The 19,456-nt window shown below is 41.3% G+C and overlaps 1 protein-coding gene across 2 annotated transcripts in view; it reads right to left on the bottom strand.

The window, feature by feature from the left end:
• The window catches only part of PRKG1 (protein kinase, cGMP-dependent, type I), a 1,350,404-nt gene that overhangs the window by 405,113 nt on the left and 925,835 nt on the right, over window positions 1–19,456 (bottom strand). For both annotated transcript variants that reach the window (XM_019507769.1, XM_019507768.1), the window contains exon 5: window positions 3,315–3,378. In XM_019507769.1, coding sequence (XP_019363314.1) covers window positions 3,315–3,378 — 64 coding nt within the window. The remainder of the gene's footprint in view (window positions 1–3,314; window positions 3,379–19,456) is intronic.

The following is a 19,456-nucleotide window of genomic DNA, read 5'->3' as shown; positions in this document are numbered from 1 at the left end:
CTCAGCCAGTGTTGAAGGGTGGCATGGGTGAATTGGAGCCCCCTCAGGTTGGGGTGGGTGGGCTCCAGTACACCCTCCCAACCCTCCAGCAGGGGCTGAACAAATTTCAGACTAAACTCCCTCCACTCCCCTCACCCCCCATTCTGAAAATAGCTTGAGGCTGGGAGGCAGCACAGGCAGAAAACAGAAGATGCTGTTTTGAATTGTCTTCATCTGACCCCTTGTGTGATGAAGGCTTAGATTTCTGCCTGATCGGCCATTTTTAAGCAGTCTGCAGCTGCATACTTGTGTTTGGTCATGGCTATAGACTGCTTTCTGTGGCCATATTGAGCCAAAACTGTCATTCTATCTGCGCCCCAAGTCTTCCTGCTTGTTTCCCAGGCTCTGTGCATTCATGTGTAGACACTTGAGGTAACTAGCTGATTGCCCTACTGTCTCAGGGAAAATGAGAAGCCGCTCCCTGCTTAGTGCTTCAACCAGGTCACCTGCTTCCCTACTTACCTCAGGGCTTTGTTCTCCATCCCCCAGTGAACCTAATTTAAAGCCCTCCTCAGCAGGTTATCTAGCCTGTCTGAAAAAATTCTCTTCCTTCTCCTCATCAGGTTGATCCCATCTCTTCTGAGCAGTCCTCCTTGGAACAACATTCCACTGTTGAAGAAGCCAAAGCCCTATTGATGACACCTTCTGTACAGCCATGCATTTATCCAGCCTGGGCACTTCCCTTTGACCTCCAAGTCTCCAACCACCACCACCCATCACTTCCTCTTATTGGCAGTGGTCTTGATCCTCTGAACCTTGGGGATGCCTGGCCCAACCTCTTCCAATAACAGGGCATGCTCCTGCTCCTCTTCTCTGTTGCTAGGACTCCAAATGTGTTCTCCAGGCAAACTGGTGGAGAGTAGACTTCTGCCTGCTGCCAGAGGTCACAAGCTTCCAGCTTCCATCTTCATGGGAGGACATGTTCTTCCTTCTCTAGTGCCTCTAGCCGTCCTTCCTGCACAGTTCTAGAGGTCTGCTCCAGCATCGAATTGATGAAGTCCTGATGGATTCAGAGCCTCGCCACCTCCTCCTGTAGCTCTCTTGCCTGCTCCCTGAGGGACACGACTAGGAGGCACTGCTCACATTGCAGGCTTTCCCTCAACTAGCTGTGACTGGAAGGAACCTGCAAGCTAGTCTTCATAGCACCAAACCAGGACCTGGGTGGAAGCCTTCATGGTGAGTGGTCCTACCTGGACAGACACCTTACAGGTGCAAGAGGAAGAGCTGGCAGTGGCAGTGGCAGTGGCTCTGGCATTGTGAGGTCCTTCAGCCATTTTTCTGGGTCTCTTAATTCTCTACCTTTCTCTTTCTGCCTTTCTTTCCAAGCAGACCTTCCCTAGCAAGCTCCCCTGTAAGCTGGCCTGTTCACTACTTCTTGGTCTCAAAAGCTTCTCTTTTCCCTGCTAACCTGCTTCATCTCACCAAGCTTACAGTGAAGGAACATGAAAAAGTTGCCAGACAGACTCCCCCTTGCTCTGGACTCCAGTTAAACCACGCCTTAAGTACTGGTCTAGCTGCTGAGTTTTAGCTGTTTACACTATATATATGTAGTTTGGTTACTCTTAAATTTAAAAAGCTTACCTTAAAGGCTCCCCTTCAAAGAGGTGGGTGGCAAACTGACTTACAAACTGCTTGCAATCTGCCCTGGTTTGCTGCCCCTGTTCACTCACCAAATCAAATAGTCTAATTTCTATTATGTACCAACTGCAAAACAGTTGTGGGTACCCTTATCTTCTGAGGAGACTTTCTTCCACAAGGGGGCTGTTGTCTAAATCAGGAATAACTTATGTAATCAGTGAGGCAGTACCGTAGCAAAGAAGTCTGGTGCCCAGGGCAAGCCCACAGCAGTAGGCCGCTCTCACCCCGTGCACAGATCTGGGGTGCACACAACCTCCCATGCTTGCCTGGGAGTGCACAGTGGTGGGAGCCACCCTCCCCCCAGCCCCCCAGACAATCCATTTGTGCCTCCATCCCATACCCTGACCCAGTCAAGAAGTGCCTGTTGGCACCCCTTTGCTTCAGCGCCCAGGGCAGTCACCCCACTCACCTCCCTCCACCCTCCACTTGCTATGGTACTGCAGAAAAAGAGAGCAATAGTCTTTGGGAAATTGATCCTGGTAATTTTTTATTAATGTTGAATGCCTTATTCTGCAATGGCTGACAAGGTGCCCACAAATCGTGCTCCATTTAGAAAAGGCAGAGCCAACCTACACTGTGAAGAAAGTTGGAAAGTTCCAAGGGGTTTGCAATGATGAAATACTGGCTTCAATAAGGTCAGTGTCAAAACTCATATCAACTTCACTGGAGTTGGTGTTCATCCTAGATATCTAGAATAAGCATTAATTCAACACATCTCCTGGGCAACCCTGAAAGCAGGGTTTTTATTATATCTGGACATATAATAAGGTTGCCCTCCCCTGCTGTAAACCTAATGGGAAAGTAGTGTTTGTACTGTTCTGCTTTCCTTCAGAGTATCTGGTATCTTCCAGTGTAAGTGCCTCAATGAATACAGAAGGACATAATATTTTCATTCCCTCTATCTGAAGGGTTTAAAAAGCTGATTAGTGGACCTTTTTTCTCAATGAACTGGCAAATTCTGTGAGAGGCAAGGATTCCTTATGGTGATATATTTTATTGGACTAACTATGTGGTTGGGGTAAAGTTAGACAAACTTTTGAACATAAGACCTTCTTCCTCACATCTATCTTCCTCAGATCTGTTTACATTCAAAGCATGTCTAATGGTATCTCAACTACATAGCTGGTCCAATAAAAGATATCACCCCTTGCATAATTTCTGGACCATTGCGGCTACAACTTTGCTCTTTCACTACCATAACGTGGCAAATTCTGACATAATTAAACTTTCTAAAGAGACTGTTGCATTTCAACAAAGTTCCTTCTGTGTCTTGAAATCTTTCTGGTTTCTTGGAAGCTTCCCTGCCTAACTCCTGAGCAGTCTGCCTACTAAGCAGGAAGCCCTGGAATCAGACTTAACAGTTCCCTTTTCCAAAAAATTCAACAGTTTTATTTTCATTCCAAATTGGAAAGGAACCAAGTTTTGAAATATCCAAACCCTCTGGGAAATGTTATTAATCTTTTTTTTCCCACTTCCCTCCCCAATACATCTCTTACCTATTCCACATAAATGTGATCAGTCATGATTTGGACCAAAGCTATGAAATTGTTTGTTCTAAAGGGAGTCCAAAATATATGATTACTAGAATGCCTATATCTCTTGAAGCTCAGACTATCATCCAAAATAAAATGACTTACCTCTTCAAGGACATCAGCAAGCTTACTGAGTATTTCTTCAGGAAGGCTCTGGAATGTTGGAACACTGTAATATAGAAAGGAAAAGAACTTTTGGTTAATGTATAAAGTTAGATAATGAAAAAAATCTAATTTATTTCATTAGCATATGGATATGAGCTGTTACTGAACAAAATACTGTAAGAGTAAAACATGATTTTTATTACCAACACACAACGTGGTCTCAATCTTATACTGTAACATCAAAAAGGAATACAGATTTTAATTTTGCAAATGTAATTCTTTAGGACTGTTTGCCACAACAAATCTATTGTGTATTCTGCTTATTTCTTTATATCTTGTCTGCTATGGTATAAGTATGCAGTGGTTTTAGAATAGTGAAACATGAGAAGCAAGCATTTTGGAACTATACCTTTACTATATAAGCCCCATACTAGGTTGGGGGACTGTTTGGTGTCCTGCATGTTTTCTCTAGTTTGTTTTACTAATGTGACATGTGTAGTCCCTACTTATAGGTAATGTCAAGCTGTATTTAACTTCATCATCCTTATGTTTATATGCATTGTGGTATTCAGTATAAAATGCATTTCTTTTATGTTACAGTAGGACCAGGATTGCACAATATGATAATGACTGTCAAGTGACAAACAATTAGTTTTTTTGGCACCCAAGGAGAAGCTGAAAAGCAGTAATCAATATTTCACAGGAGTGTGTTGACTCACAAAGAGGCCCTCCCAGGCAAGGACACATTTACAATTTGAAAGCAACTGTAACATGTGCAACACCTCCAGCTCTTTGAACTTCTGTACTGAGCCCTAGTTGGGAAAATCCCCTCTGCTAAGAGCTGGCAAGACCTAGGCAAGACAGGTACAGTCAACATGCCACAGGCCAAGGACTTGGTCCCTGGTATATCTCAGCTGGTTCTCAGTGGTGAAGCAGGAGATGACAGGGTTTGATTGGAGCAGAAGGGTGTCTCTGAAACTGTAAGAGCATGCATCAGAGGTGCACCCAGGCCATATCCAGGGTTGGGCCATATCACAAAGTGAAATGGGGATCTTTTTTTCAACGCTTATATTAGGAAAAGTGCTAAATTAAGCTGCATTCCATACTGTTCCAATAATAGATATTAATGTGCAATTTCTTCTTGCCCCACTTCAACCAGCAACAAAGAAAAACACCAGAGAGACCAAATCCAATAAGGATTTAAGAGAAGATTGGCTGAAAATTGAGAAGATATGCTTGTAGTCTAAAAAGTATAAAATATGAGGCCACCTAAGTGCAGCCAAGAGTTGTGGGGAAAACAGAATTGGACCAATTTTTCTGTTAAGGTTGCGGAATAGAGCTGGTAAGAAATCTTACATTACGTTATTTTCTTTGAGACAAACCAGTTCATCAAACAAACTATTTGCCAGAACACTCCAACTATGATAACACTCATGTACTTTAAAACAGCTCCCAGCCTTTCTGATTTGCTCTTACGTTCTTTTAAGCACAGCTGTTAAGCACACTTGTGTAAGACAATTCCTGAATAGGTATTTTCATAATCTGGAGTTTAGGTTTAGGTTCCTAAATCTAAAAGGGCTACTTTTTAGAACTTTTAATCACTCATAGGCTCCCTATTAACTAACTGGCAGCTAATGGATGATCAATTTTTAAAAATTAAATACCTAAATCAAAATTTAGGATCACAATTTTGGGTCTTATCTTGAAAACCTTGACTCAGGAGTAACGCATGGCATTTATAATTCTTGAAAAAGACACATGTGATTTCCTTCAGGAAAATCATATTAATGTTAGAGTAAACCTGAAAATTTGCTCACATTGTTGTTATAATTCAAATGATCTTTTAAACCACTAGAAATATCTTTTTATAAAATGCATATTTTAAAGTCCTTACAATTTAAAAAAAAAATCTATCTTTAATTAACTTTATTTCAATTGTCTTTCAGCTTTTCTTGCTGAAAAGAAGTTGGGGAAACGAATTCCTTTCCCTTTCTGTTCCACACAAGAAGTTATCTTCTGTGTCCTGGAAGGTGTTTTAATGCATAGTTTATTAGAAAGATCTTGTCAAAAGATATACACTTCTGGTTCCACTATTGATACAGAATTAGAAAGCAGGAAAGCAACAAGCTAAGGCTTCTACATCCACCTAGAGAAAGCCCCAAATCAATCAAATACATTAATTATACAATTAATTATATATTGATTCTATAGATAATTACATACCATTGATTACAAAAAATTCCCAGAGTAATTTAGATCATCTCTTGTTCTAATTAGTGATCAAAATAAATTATATAGATCTACCTTTTCCAAAATGTATGTCCAAGCTTTCTGTCATTTTCCTATAGAACACCTTCCATGGCAGTGCATGGTACTGTACAGTAGCAAAGTAAAATAATGGGATAGACCTTGGGGCCTTTGCATATCAGATATTCGTTATTCCTGCTCCATCACTCCCATAAGCAGAGGAAGAAGGAATACACTGACTGAGAACAGTATCTTCTGCAGAATGACAGTTGACTAAATTCTGCCTCTGGTTACACTGTAAAACTTCAGCTTCATTAGACTTAGACTGAAATTAAACATTATATATTTTTACTGAAAACTATTTCTTGATGAGGACATAAGAAATATCCCAGGCCTAACCCAGATGTTGCACAAAAAGAGCAATGTATCTTGGCAAAAGCCAGTAGAAAAAAAATGTTCTCTTGTCCCTTTACAGCTTGAAAGGAAGGTGCCTTTTCCATAGTATACCAGGTAATTTATCTCAATTAACTATGATATCCTATTGTTGAAAGCTTAGGATTTTAAACAAATTCAGTTCACCGTATGAAAAGGTGAAGGTAAGAAGAGAAATGGTTTAGTTTCATCATTGCAATGGAGCAGATAATTAGACCATTTAAAATATTGACAATGCATAAGTCCTAAATAAATTATAACCCAGAATAATAACATTAATTGCATAATAAACAAAATTTCTTTTAAAGCAAGGATTTGTGATAGTTTACAAAAGGACTAGTATGCTTCTGAATGTCCTGGTTAATACAGGTAGCGTGTATTCCCTTTTTGTTGAATAGACTCCAATTAAACTTCTACCTAGAAAGAATACATTTATGAAACGGAGTAGGAACCAAAAGGCTTTTAGCCTCAATTTGTAATGATGTACGTTTTAACTAGTGATAGTATCTTTGATGAAGTAATAAAAATATAAAATTTAGACAATTTAAGCCTCTCTTATAGCCACAAACAAAAATATACTTGAACTCTTCCAGTGACATCATCAAATTGATGGAAACAAGAATCCATTTCCTGAAATCCAACTATTTTATATAGTTACTTGTGAAATTTAACATTAAAAAAATAAGCCTCTATAATTAGTTAGATAGATATCTAAGTACGTACTTATTTAATCACCCACATATAAAAACTGTAGCTGAAAATAGGCAGGATATCAGTGAAAGGACTAGGAAAAGAGAAAAATGTGACCAACTGGTGATACAAGAATCATTATTAGGTCTTCTAACTTTATATAAAATATTTTAAGTAGGTGGTAAAAAAAAATCTATATTTAGCCACTTTACAAAGTTATAGAAGGCAAATTATGAAAATGTCAAACAGACTAGCAAATATTCTGAGTTTCCATGTTAATAATAAAAAAATCCATCTTTGAAAAAAAATGTGTAATTATAGTACAAGTTCAGAAAGTATAATCTCAGACAAAAAGGTACAAATTCACTGTATTTTGAGCAGTGGTACCTTTATGGGATGTTCTGTTATCAACTGCAAAATTCACAGAACTGAATCCCTATTTGCCTGTATCCTGCAGAGAGCAAGAGATAGCAATCACTATTTCCTCAGTGTTTTAATAGGAACTTTTGAAGGTCACAGGGTTTCCGAAACAGAAGTATGGAACCAAAATTCTGGAGATGGATTTTTGGACCACAGGATAAAGGGATTTGGGAAGTGCAGACAGAGTATCACCTCTTCCCCACCCAGTACCTGAACAACTACCTGAACTACTTGAAATTAATATTTTTTCCCATTGCCTTAGATAATTATATCAGATATCCTCAGTAGTTTTAGTACCTTCTAGTATAAAAAAAGCAGGAAAGGAAACACTCAAGACAATGAGCTAATGCTGTGCAAGCTGCGAGATTTGTAAGGGTACTGACTCCACCTAACTTCATTGGGGGGCACAGCAAGGGATCAGAGATGATCTGTTCACCAGGGTGCCTCTTGGGGTAACAAGGAACAATGGTCACAAACTGACAGAGAGCAGGTTTAGGCTAAATATCAGCAAAAACTTCTTCATGGTTAGGGTGGCCAAAATTTGGAATGGGCTTCCACGGGAGGTGGTGCTCTCCCCTGCCTTGGGGGTCCACTTCTACATTCCCCACCAATTCTTCCCTGTTTGCGAGCAGTAGGTCAAGAAGAGCATGGCCACTAATTGGTCTCTCCAATGCTTGCACCAGGAAGTTGTTTCAAATGCTCTCCAAAAACTTCCTGGATTGCCTCCACACCGCTGTATTGTCCTCCCAGTAGAAGCTGGGGCTCTGGCTGTGGTTGGGGGGTGGGGGTTTCCCACTGGGAGCTGGGGCTGTGATCCCTAGACCACAGCCACAGGCATGGCTCTGGCCATGGTGAGGGGGCTTTGCCTACAGGCAGCTAGGGCTGGCCCTCATGACCATAGGACCAGCTGGGACTAGCAGAGAGAGGCTTTACCTGTGAGCACCTGGGGGAGCACCCTCTCTCATGCCCACAACTAGCGCTCTCAACATAATGCAGGGGCTGTGTCTTCTCTACAGTGGTGCTCCTGGGGCTCTGCACATGGGAAGCTCCACCACTGCAGCTAGAGCTCAGGGTTCTCAAGCCCTGAAGTTTGGGGGTGGGAGGGTCCCCATGTAGCACTTCAGAGCTCTGCACCCATACCACGCACCTTGCTGCAGGTGCTGGCTTTGATGTGCCCAGCATCTAAGTTGTTTAGATGAACCAAAGTCTGCATGGCAAAATTACCAGGACTAGTTAGCCCAGACCAAGTGCTGCATCTAATGGAACTGTAATGTTTTTGGTAACTAAGGTCTTTCAGAGTTAGTATTTCTGCATGGCTTTGTATTATACTGGGTAAATATATGTTCAATGTCCAATTATGGGCATACTCAGAAGTGGCTAAATCCTGTCAGTGCTGACCAGCTGAAATTTGGGTCATGGCTAAAACCTAGAAAGATCCACAAACTAGTCATTCCCTGCCTGTCTTGATGGCGGCAGTGGTAGTTGTAAGTTATTTTTACGGCCACTTTCATTCAGTATATATTTAGTTATTCCATGCGAAGTGGAAGAGGAGAACTGCGAGGTCTTGAGCACCAAATATGCTCCAAACATTTACTTGAAAGGTGAGAAGTCAAATCTGGGTAAGAATAGGATGGGGACAGGGGGAGAAGTTACACCCTGGGTGAATGCCCTAGTCCTTACCCATTTTGAAAAATGTGCAATTTCTTTCTCCACATCCTCTAGGGGAGAAGTCAGGGATGTATTTCTTCCCAGAAGGTCAGAAAGTCAGATGCTACCTAAACCTTTATGCATCCCATTCTTTGACCCCATGTGAGCCTGGATTCCTCAGATCAGGACTGTAAAGTCTACTAGGCAACAAGGCACATAAAAGTTAAGTTTTGTAACATTCAGCACTGAAGCACCTAAATCAGGGCTGTTCAGCTTCTAAGTGGCAGGGGCACAAACTAGTGGGGACTGCACGCCTATGTGCCACATAAGGGAGAGGTACAGGCCTCCTGGGCTCCATGAACAGACACTTGCATCCCTGACTATATGCTCCACCTCCATTGCTGCACTGGACACCCGGTCAGGTGCCTCCCAGCACTGTACCATGCAACTTCAGGCTCCCCTCACAACTCCCTGCACCATGCCACTCCCAACTGGTGCAGCAGGAGTGGTAGGATGGAGTAGCAGCCAGGGAAGGAGCCCAGGGGCTGCAACTTAACCCTTTGCAAACCACCAGCTAGGCAGCCATGACCTAAATCATCTAGCCTCTAGCACAGAGGTTCTCAACTTTTTCAGACAAGGCACCCCTCAGGAAATGCCAGCTCTTAAATTTTCATTCTTCTTATTACAAAGAAATAGACCAATTCTTCTGTTGCAAAGAACTTAGGAAGACCACAACAGATCAGAGCATTTTAAATACTACAGATTCCTATTTGAAATCTTTGGATCTAACTTGGAAATCTTGTCTACATGCTTAACAGTGTGCTAACATTGTATGGCACCCTGCAGCACCCATGAAAGGTGTGGCAGCACCCTGGCTGAGAATCACTGCTCTAGCATTTACCAGTTCAAAAAGAAGAAAAACAAAAAACACCCATAACAGTCTGGAAGAGAAAGATATTATGCAGCACAGCTACTAATTCTATTTTCATGTTCCGATCATTGGTTTTATGTTTCCAGATTTATATAAGTAATTGTGGTAGCCTGAACAGTTTTCTCCTGTTCTTTAAATGTTCATACATGAAATTCTGTTCCTAGATACTTGTACTAAATCCCTAAATCCTTAATTGCATAACCATCTGAACAACAGACACTGCAAAATCTCAGAGCCTCGCTCTCCGAGATACCAAGCACCCAAAGCTTCATCTGATTACTATCCGAGTTGCAATATCTGAAAATCTAGCCTCTAGTTTCTGTTGCACATGATATCATGTTACAACATAGATGATCATCTCAGACACTAATAATTGATAACAGATGCTATGGCAGAGCCCACACTTGCCAGCCTAGCAGTTTGTTGACATTTGAACATAACATTCTTCATGAGTACTTCATTTTTGAACTGCGGTAGACAACAGCAGCATGTGACATGAATGACCTTCCCACAAAGTTATACATGAATCTAAAATTAAGGGATATCTTTAAGCTAAACATGCCAAGGCAATGATGGTATGTGACAAGGAATTACAGTTCCAATATGACAAAGCAATCTGTGAAGCTTGAGTGGGAGGAGCTGCAGTGCTTTAGATAGAAATGTCAGCATGTGAGATGCTGGCAGTGACAATATGTCACACCTCTTCAATACGGATTTCTGCCTGGTTAGCTGTTTCATTGTTCAAGAAAGCATAAGGAAATAGAATTTTAACAGCAAATGTCGATAAACCTTAGTCTTTCATCAATCTGCCGACCATGCTGAAAGATGACTGAAATAAGCAGAAAGGACTATAATTTTGTTGCCATTATGGAAGGCAGAATGAACAGTAATGTTTGAATTCCCTCAGTCTGCTTGACACATCATATTAGGCATGAACATGGAACAGAGAATGAACTGGTTGTGTTGGCTAATGAATGCAGATGACTTAGGGGGACATGTAGCTACCAGGCTGCTCCTGAGTTTTCAGATAAAGAATAATACCCAAGATTCCTTTTTCCCCCTTCTAGATTACTGTCATACTTTCAGCATGAGATGCCAGAATGTAGCTGGCTGCATGTTTTGTGGTACCTTCTGTGCGTCTATACCTGCACTTGCAATGATCAGCAATGGACAATTAATTCTGGCAGTACTTCAAAGCCATCTTCTTCACTACAAAACATTAAATGGTTTCATTCCCAGCACTCTAATAAATTATCTGTCCCTTTCTGTGGTGCCAAAGCAGCTGAGATCAGTTAATGCAGTCACATTTTTTTAAACTGGAGAAAGCTGGAAGTTTGGCATTATTAGTGAGATGCCTCTGACTCTCTTCCCATCTCCACAACAGAGAGTCTGTTGAGCTTCAGAGCATGCTGCAGGGCTTACATTTCCTAAGGCCTGATGCACATTACACTTAAGAAAACAATTAACTGGCTAATCACATCTTAAATAGTGACCTGGCCACATGTTCATTCAATACGTGGTGTGATAAAACCAGGAATAAGGAACAAAGTTATTGCAGAAAAATCTATGCAATAACTCTGTGGCTGGTTCCTGGCATGCCTTTAATTGAACCTGTAGCCAGTGCTCCCAGATTCTGAAACACATGGGAGAGTACTCCAGAGGCTGGGAGCACAGGTGGGTTGATCAAGGGGTCTCAACTGGGGGAGCACAATAAGCTCCCCTGGCTGGGAGCTCCGATCACTTGATGGAGTTCCCAGCCATGGAAGAACGTATTGCTTCCCTGGGGCTGAGAGCTCCAAGCACGGCGCTCTCAGGCACGGGGAGGCACCATGCGCTCCCAGGGCTGGGAGTTCCACAAGTGATCAGAGCTCCCAGCTGTGATCACAGCCATGAGAGCACATAGTGTGCTCCAGGGCTTGAAGCTCTGATCAACTGATAAAGATCCCAGCCATAGGAGCAAAGGTTGCAGGTGCAGGGAGAACCTGGGGCATGATGAGACCTGATGCTTGAACTCACAATAATGCCACCCACCATGCATGTATGACATGGCAAGAAGTGTGATTACTGGGATCCCACATCTAATCCCATCATGCCTTTTTATGTTTATCAGTGGCCTAAGCTTTTGAAAGGAGGATGGATATAATGCTGCTTGTGTTCTAGGTAGTTTTGGTTGGTTAATTGGGAAAGGAAGCCCTTATAATTCTTCATTGGTCTATACTGTAAATGTTGGCATACAGGCATGCATACTTTAAAAGTTAAAAGAAATTAATTAAAAGAAATTAATTTCACTATCTGAAACTTTGTTCTTTTATCAGTATGTGTGAATGAGGATCAAAGAAGGTGCTGACCATTTCTTTAGAGCTGGAGGTCCTCTTCCCACTACTGCCAGAAAGCATTGCCCTTTTGAGCTCAAGGAATTCAAGATAAATCTTGCTTATTAGATTCTGACACTCGATTTAGGGTACTCACAAGAAACAACATTTTAAAGAACTCAGGCTAGAAATGTCATAGAACTGGCAGCTGTCCAGTGTAAGCAGCGTCAAAGACTAAATTGCTGGCTCAGTCATCTTCATGATAAATCATAGTCTTAAAATGAGAACCAAGTAACTTGTGTTGAACTTTACTTACTGCAGTCTGCAAACAGACATTTACTGTGGTATCCTCTGTCTTGTGTTCTCACTGCCTTCTTCAACTGGCATGTCTCATACCAGAAAAACACATTACATATTGTCCAGCTAATGGCTGTACAAAACTAAAACTACATTTTTAATTTGACATCTATTCCTTTTCAATTTATTTTTTCACCAAGTCAAACAAGATTTTATATAATCTACTTCAGGAAAAAAAATCCAGAACATTGGCAGCAGTCTTGGAGAAATGTAGCATCTATTTCATCTATCATCTTTACTCATACTGTTAATATATATAATTCAGTCCCACTATAGTAAGGAACGACCACTTGGAGAAAGGAAGAAGTAGTCTTAGGGCTGGAAGGTGACTGGGAATAGGGTGGGATATCTGAGGAAAGAAGGACAAAAGGGCATAGCTGGACCAGTGTATGACCTTTATTTTCCCATCAGCAGCTTTGCATACCCTAGATGCAGTTCCTACCTTTTATGACCTACTTGTCACTACACTACACTAACCCAAGAAAGAACAGTCAGAAGAGAGGCTGAGGTCATTTGGATAAACTCTCCCCAGATATTAGATACCTGGCCTACAGTAGCTATTTACAAACCATGCCCGAAGCCCAGCTGATAGTTTGGTATCTCAGCCTGGTTGTGGCAATGTGAAAGGGATGCCAAGGGTATGACTGTTGCAGGAAAAATGTTACATTCAGCAATCCCAGGTTGCCAGTTGTCAGGCTGAAATACAGTTCCTCCTTTGTGCCAACTTCTTACATATTATATGAAGGCTGCGCTACTTTTTCTCACTTATCTCCTCTCCCTACAGACACAGTAGAAAAAGAGACGCAGAAAATGGATACAGAAAGGCTGAATTAAGATTTATTTGGAACTCTCTAGAAACACCATGTTTACTCCATAACAATTGTAATTGATAAGACAAGGTTAGCTTTCTTCCAGCAATTTCCTGTACATTTTGCTTTGCTTATAAATAATCTTGGAAAAAGAAATGAGGAGGAGGAGTGGGGCTCTCACACTCTCCCATTAATTACATTTGCATCTAGCTTTGGAATCAGCTCAATAATGCCACTTTTATGAAAACAGAATATATTTGCACTATGTTGTTGCAGATGACCCGCCTGCTGTGCTAAAGCTAAAAAGGCATTAAACTCATTCACTGTCTTTTATCTTGGAGAGACTGAAAATGCAAAGGCTGCAAAAGACTTTAAAGCTCTGCCAACCATAACATAGACATTATCCTTGAAATAAACTTCTTCCATTTCTGAAAGTGGTTCATGCTAAGTCTTCTATCTAAAAACAATTATCTAGATAGCTACTAAAAACTGGCCTACACACAAAGTGGTGAAGGATGCAATGAAGTAGATGAACTGATGCACTGGGTTTTTTTTCTTTGTTTTGTTTTGTTTTGTTTTTTACTTCTGTAAGAGACTGCTGAACAAAAAGTAAGATGGAAGGATTAGATTCTTTTTCTTCTAATAGTAAACAATGTATACAGTCTATGATGAGATGATAATAACTGGACTGAGACATGGATTATAGTGGCCCAAAGAGAACATGCTGCATAAACATTAACTGTTTTCAGTATTTTCATCATTCACTTTCCAGTCTGAAAGAGACATATATTGACTATATTGCTCCTCTTTTCCAGAAAGAAGAAGCCCTGGCAGCCAAAGAACCAACATGGTTCCATTGCATGCGGGCATGTATGAAGTCGGTTTGAGAAACGAAGGGAAGACAGTGAACACCTTGACTATTGTTAAAGAATCATAATAGAAGAGGAAGGAGTAGAGCCTTCCAAGCCTGTTTTTTTTTTTTTACTGCAGTGATAAGGGAAACCAGAAGTTTACAGCTATATCAATCCTTTTGTCATTTTACTCCATAATCACAGGTGAAGGCATGTTCAAATGCTACTGTTCACCTTTCAAAATATGAGCTAATGTGATTAGACAGCCACCCTCTTTTGGTCAGAGTGGAATAGGCTGCTCAGGCAGTCATTTTTGCCAAAACTCTGAGGAAAATAATTTTTTCCCTCCCCTCTCCAGCCTTCTTTGTCTCTTACACTCTTCTTGACACTGGCTCTTTATGAAAGACAGCCCTCCCATTGCATCTCATTTTGAAATTATTAGGGAGGGAATAGAATTGTTTTTAAAAAATAGCAGCTGTCACAATGACAAAAAGGTGGAATAATAGGCAGGTATATAAATGCTTTAATCCATTTTTCATCATGAAGGACTATTTCTGAACTATAGTTGGAAACTTCTAAGAGTAGCCTCATTAAAGAACAATATTTTCAGTAGTACCAATATTTTTGAGTGCATCAATTTTTAGATCACCAATTTAAGATAAGGTGCCTCATTATGCAGTATGTTCTGTATTTTCACAATCCCAGCATTTCCTAGGTAGTCATAAATACAATTTCCCTGTGGTCCAGTACAACCAAATTTTTTTGTTTAAATAATAATAATAAAGAAGTGCCCAGATCTCACCAAAAGCAAAGTGGATTTGGGTACATGTGACATCTCCTTTGATAATCCCAGTTCCAATTGTACTACACTAGCTGGAGAATCTTTTTATTATGACATTACAGGCAGTCCTTGACTTACAATGTTTCGAGTTACAACGTTTATAAATTGACACCCTGTTTCAACTTTATGACATCAGTTCCAACTTTACAACGCTTGATCTGATGCGACGCCACAACAGTGAACAAGTTTACTGTGTCGCTCATCTCCCTGGAGAACAACTGTCCAAATTGCCTTGGACGTTTTCTTTAAGAAAGCAGACAAGACTCCAGAAAGACCTGCAGCCAAAACTCCTGAGAAGACTCCAGCCAAGAACCCTCAAAACGCCAAATGAAGAGCCCTTCAAAAAGTCCAGCAAAGTCACCTCAAAGAAGTCCTTTCAAATTAATATGATTGCTATTTACAGTAGAAGTACGGTAATGTAGCTATATTACTCATCTATAATGGATCGAGTGCAAAATACTGGGGTACTTTTGGTGAAAATAGGGTATCGGGCCTTAGTTCAGGAACCAATCCCCCATTTATAACATTGTTTCTTATGAGAAAATTGGTTCCAAGTTACAACGTTTTGACATAAGACGTGGTTTTCAGGAACGAATTGTGTTGTAAGTCCAAGCACTGCCTGTACAATGAACCTATAAAAATAGTCCTTTGTGGTGATAAGATTAGATTAGACAAACACATCATAAACACTCTCTCATCAGTGTCATAAATGTCAAAACAATCAAGGGAATACCTATTCTTAGATTATTCTTATTAGGGCTAACAAACGATTACAAAATTAATCACAATTCATTGCAAAATTAAAAAACAGTTGCAACTGATCACAATTTCAATCATGCAGTTAAACAACAGCCAGCAACCCGCACATAACAGCCCAGAACCTGGGTGCCCCTTGGCTCCTCCCCACCACCACCAACAGCACATAGCCCTAGCCCTGACCCTGGCCCACTCTGCATCTGCTCTGGACTCGGTCTGGCTGCAGCAGACCAGCTGGAACCTGTGCAAACAGCCCTGCCCTTGGCCTGCCCCACACTTCCTCCAAACTTGATGAGCAGCAGCAGCAGTCAGGCAGAAGCTGCTGCTAAGTGCAGAGGAAAAGCACACCCTCCCCTTCACCACTGCCAGGCTCTTCTTGCTGCAGCCACCCAGAGCCTGTGCCCGAGTTGCCCTGCCACTCCTCTGCACTGCCACCGCTGCCCTAGTGGGTGACCCAGAGGTGGCAGTGATGGCAGCAGAGAGGAGCTGCAGGGCAGCCCAGGCATGTGCTCTGGGTGGCTGCAGTAAGAAGGGCCTGGCAGTGGTGAGGGAGAGGGGCCGCTTTTCACCCGTGTTGAGCACCAGGTTCTGCCCAGCTGTTGCTGCAGCTCAGCTTGGGCAGGTGTGTCTGGAGCAGATGTAGGGCAGGCTGGCATTGGGGCTGTGTGCACGGGTTCTGACTGGTCCAAAGCTGGTTCACTCTGCTTGTCAAAATTATGTGTACAATTAACACAAGTTAAAAAAAATAAGTTAATTTGTTTTTGCTTTAATCATGCAAGTTAACTGCAATTAACTGACAAATTCATATGTTTTGTATTAAGGTCATTAAACAGTAGTTAATATTTTGGAGGCACTGTATACATAAATTTAAAGGAACGACAAGGCAAATACATCTTTTTGGCCCATTTTGTCATGTTTTCCTAAATCAACTATTTCCAATATTTTAAAAACCCATTTTAATTGAACATTTAATCTCAGTCTAACAGACATCTAGTGCACTTGACAGTAAATTGTCATAATGATATCCTACTCATAAAGATGATGACAATATTATTTTCAGAGTGTGTGGAGAAGCTATTTGTCATGCTCTCCTATGATGTTGTTTTTCTTCTTTTCCAATGTTTTTAAAGGAGTATTTTCAAACAGTTCACTGCAGCTCTTTTCAGAATTATATACAGGAATAATTTATTGAAAATATGTCAAAAAACTAAATCTATGAAGTGACTGTTTTATGCTTATGCTGCCAAATGATTTCCTTCAAATTTCCCAAAATGTATGTGAGTTGGGATTTGGTTTAACACCTGATACATCAGGCTTTTCATTCTTTAAAAAGTTATAGTTCTGGAAAACTAAATGCACATCTCAGAAAGCAAGCAAAGTTTTTTTAAAATGGCCCAAAAAGTAGACAGCAACATTCACGCTGGTGCAGAGAACAATGAGAAAGCAAGAAGATTATTTCAGAATGTCTTCTGCATGTGTATGTATACATATTAGGGATTAGCCCTGAGCTTGCATGGATGGCCCTTGAGCCATGTGCTGAACTCCACTAGAACTAATTTTAGGAATGATCTCAAAGTCTTTCACTCTTTTGGACCAGTGCATCTTAATCTAATTACATAAATTACATACTGTGACAGAAATGGGTAAAATGCAAAAACACACATGCATTTTTGATTTCTAAAAAAATCAAAAGACATCACTAGGAATAACTACAACGGAATCTACTTTATTATCCTCCTCCCAAGAGAATAAAGAGTTTTAAATATAATTTTAAAAGAAGAATGCAAAAATAACTTCCTGTTCCTAGACATCATACAACCATAAAGCAAGCAAACTTCTATGTAATGATCAAAAATCCCCCCCAAACCATGTTAGTATAAAAATTTTAATCTCTTCCATTGTACCGAAGAAAGTTGAAGAACAAGTTGATTCTGCTCTGCTGCCTAAAATTACAAGTTATTTTTTATCCTACTACTATAATTTGTATATCTCAAGAGTCTGAAGTTAGCTACGTATAGTATGGCTCCCTGATGCTATAATTTTATGACAAATATAACTAAATAAAATCAAATAAAGAAATAAAATGTGATGATTAATTTAAAAAAGTATCTTCGATTGAAAAAATAACAGAATAAGCTCAGGTTATTAAAAATAATGTTTGTAAGTTCCATTGCTTTGAAAAAACAAATTTAAAATGTTAAGCAAAAAGCAATTAAAGTGTTAACTGAAAAAAGAATAAAAATATCTGAAATGATAAAATGAAACTCTTTATCTATCAATCTTCCCAATCTTTAGCTGTCGTTTCTTATTTTTAAATAGAGCATTTATTTAAAAGTACATGAAGAATATCTCAGACGCAGCGATATGTACCGATTTCCTTCTGTCTAAGGCAAGCTTAAACAGGGACTGTGGCTTCTTATCTCATTCCTGGATTAGCTTTTGCCACTCCTTTGTCCCTATAGTTTTACTGCTTGTTTGCCCTAGCACTGCCCACCTCCCCCTTCTCCCTCTACTTCCCCTACCTTTGTCTTTGTATTCTAATTTCTTTCTCTTTCTTTTACTCTTTCTGCAGGGCCCTTTCACACCATCTGATGACAGGAACTTGGGTTCCTGAAAGCTTGTGCTCCATGTATATCTTATCTAGGGCACGTACAAATGTTACACTTAGAGCCATACCAGTGAACATATATTGCTCTATTCCTGTAACTGTACAGACATTTGCCACACACAGACTGATCTAAAAATGGCTCAAACAACCTAGAACAGGTTGCATCTAGAACAGCTGCAGTAGATTGCAGATCGATCTAACCTGAATTTGTGACTCTATCTTTCAAACATCTGTACTGATCCCCTATTGACTCAAGTTAGATCAATGCCCTATGGCATACCAGTGTGCTTTCCAACCCCCTTACCCCACACCACAATGCCTCCCTGGAGGGAAGGGCACTAGCACAGCCCTCACTTGGCTGCTCCAAACCAGTGCCCAACAGACCGTGCCCCTAGGTTGCCCAGCGCTGAATGATGACAGTCCCTCTAACCAGTCTGGCCTCAGGTAACTACCAGCTGCAAACAGGTGGGGGCAGGGACATATGGCGGCTGTGACCAGAGTCCCTGGTTTGTGACACTGAACCCCCAATATTCTGTCACAAAGCATCCCATGAACTGCACTCACACCCTGACACTGAGCCCAGGAGAACCCCTGCACTTGGGCACAGCCCCTCAGACCCTGACTCCAGCCCTTGAGCATCCAGTCAGGGATCTCCAAGCCCCTGGACTTGGGTACAGTCCCATGGACCCAGACCCCAGCACTAACATATGCAGTCATAGACCTACAGGTACCCACTCACCCCCCTGGCCAGGAGCCAGTGCAGATGATTTGCCTCTGGCAGGTCAGGTGGTGGGGGCACAACCTCAGGACTGGGCCAGTGTGAAGGTGAATCTGTCACCTCTGTGGCTTAGCCACTGCCAACAGGTACCTGGGCCATGTGCACCTGATGTGCTGCAAGGTTTTTTCTGGCCTATGGGTTCAGCACTGGGGCCTGGGAGGAGGCAGGCAGGGAAGGATTTTGAGCATCCCAGTTGTAGCAGACAGGCAGACACCTCTGGAAACTTTGGGCACAGGAGGGATATGGCCAGTCACCCCAGGGTTGCTAGGTAGAGGCCCCTAGAAATTTCCAAGCTGAGGTGTGGGGCACTCCCAGCTGGAAGCCCCTGGAAAGTTTTAGATTGTGGGGTTGGCCTTACCAGTGAAACTCTGGTCACTCTCAAGTAGTGACTGCTCTCCACTGGAGTAAGAATGGGGACCAGGCACCAGGACTTGCACATATGCATGCCTTCCATCCATCCACC

Source organism: Gavialis gangeticus, unplaced genomic scaffold (genome assembly GCF_001723915.1).
Source record: "Gavialis gangeticus isolate Ggan-Ray unplaced genomic scaffold, GavGan_comp1, whole genome shotgun sequence".
NCBI lineage: Eukaryota > Metazoa > Chordata > Crocodylia > Gavialidae > Gavialis > Gavialis gangeticus.
The sequence above is the reverse complement of the archived record's forward strand: the minus strand, read 5'-3'. Positions and strand labels throughout refer to the sequence as shown.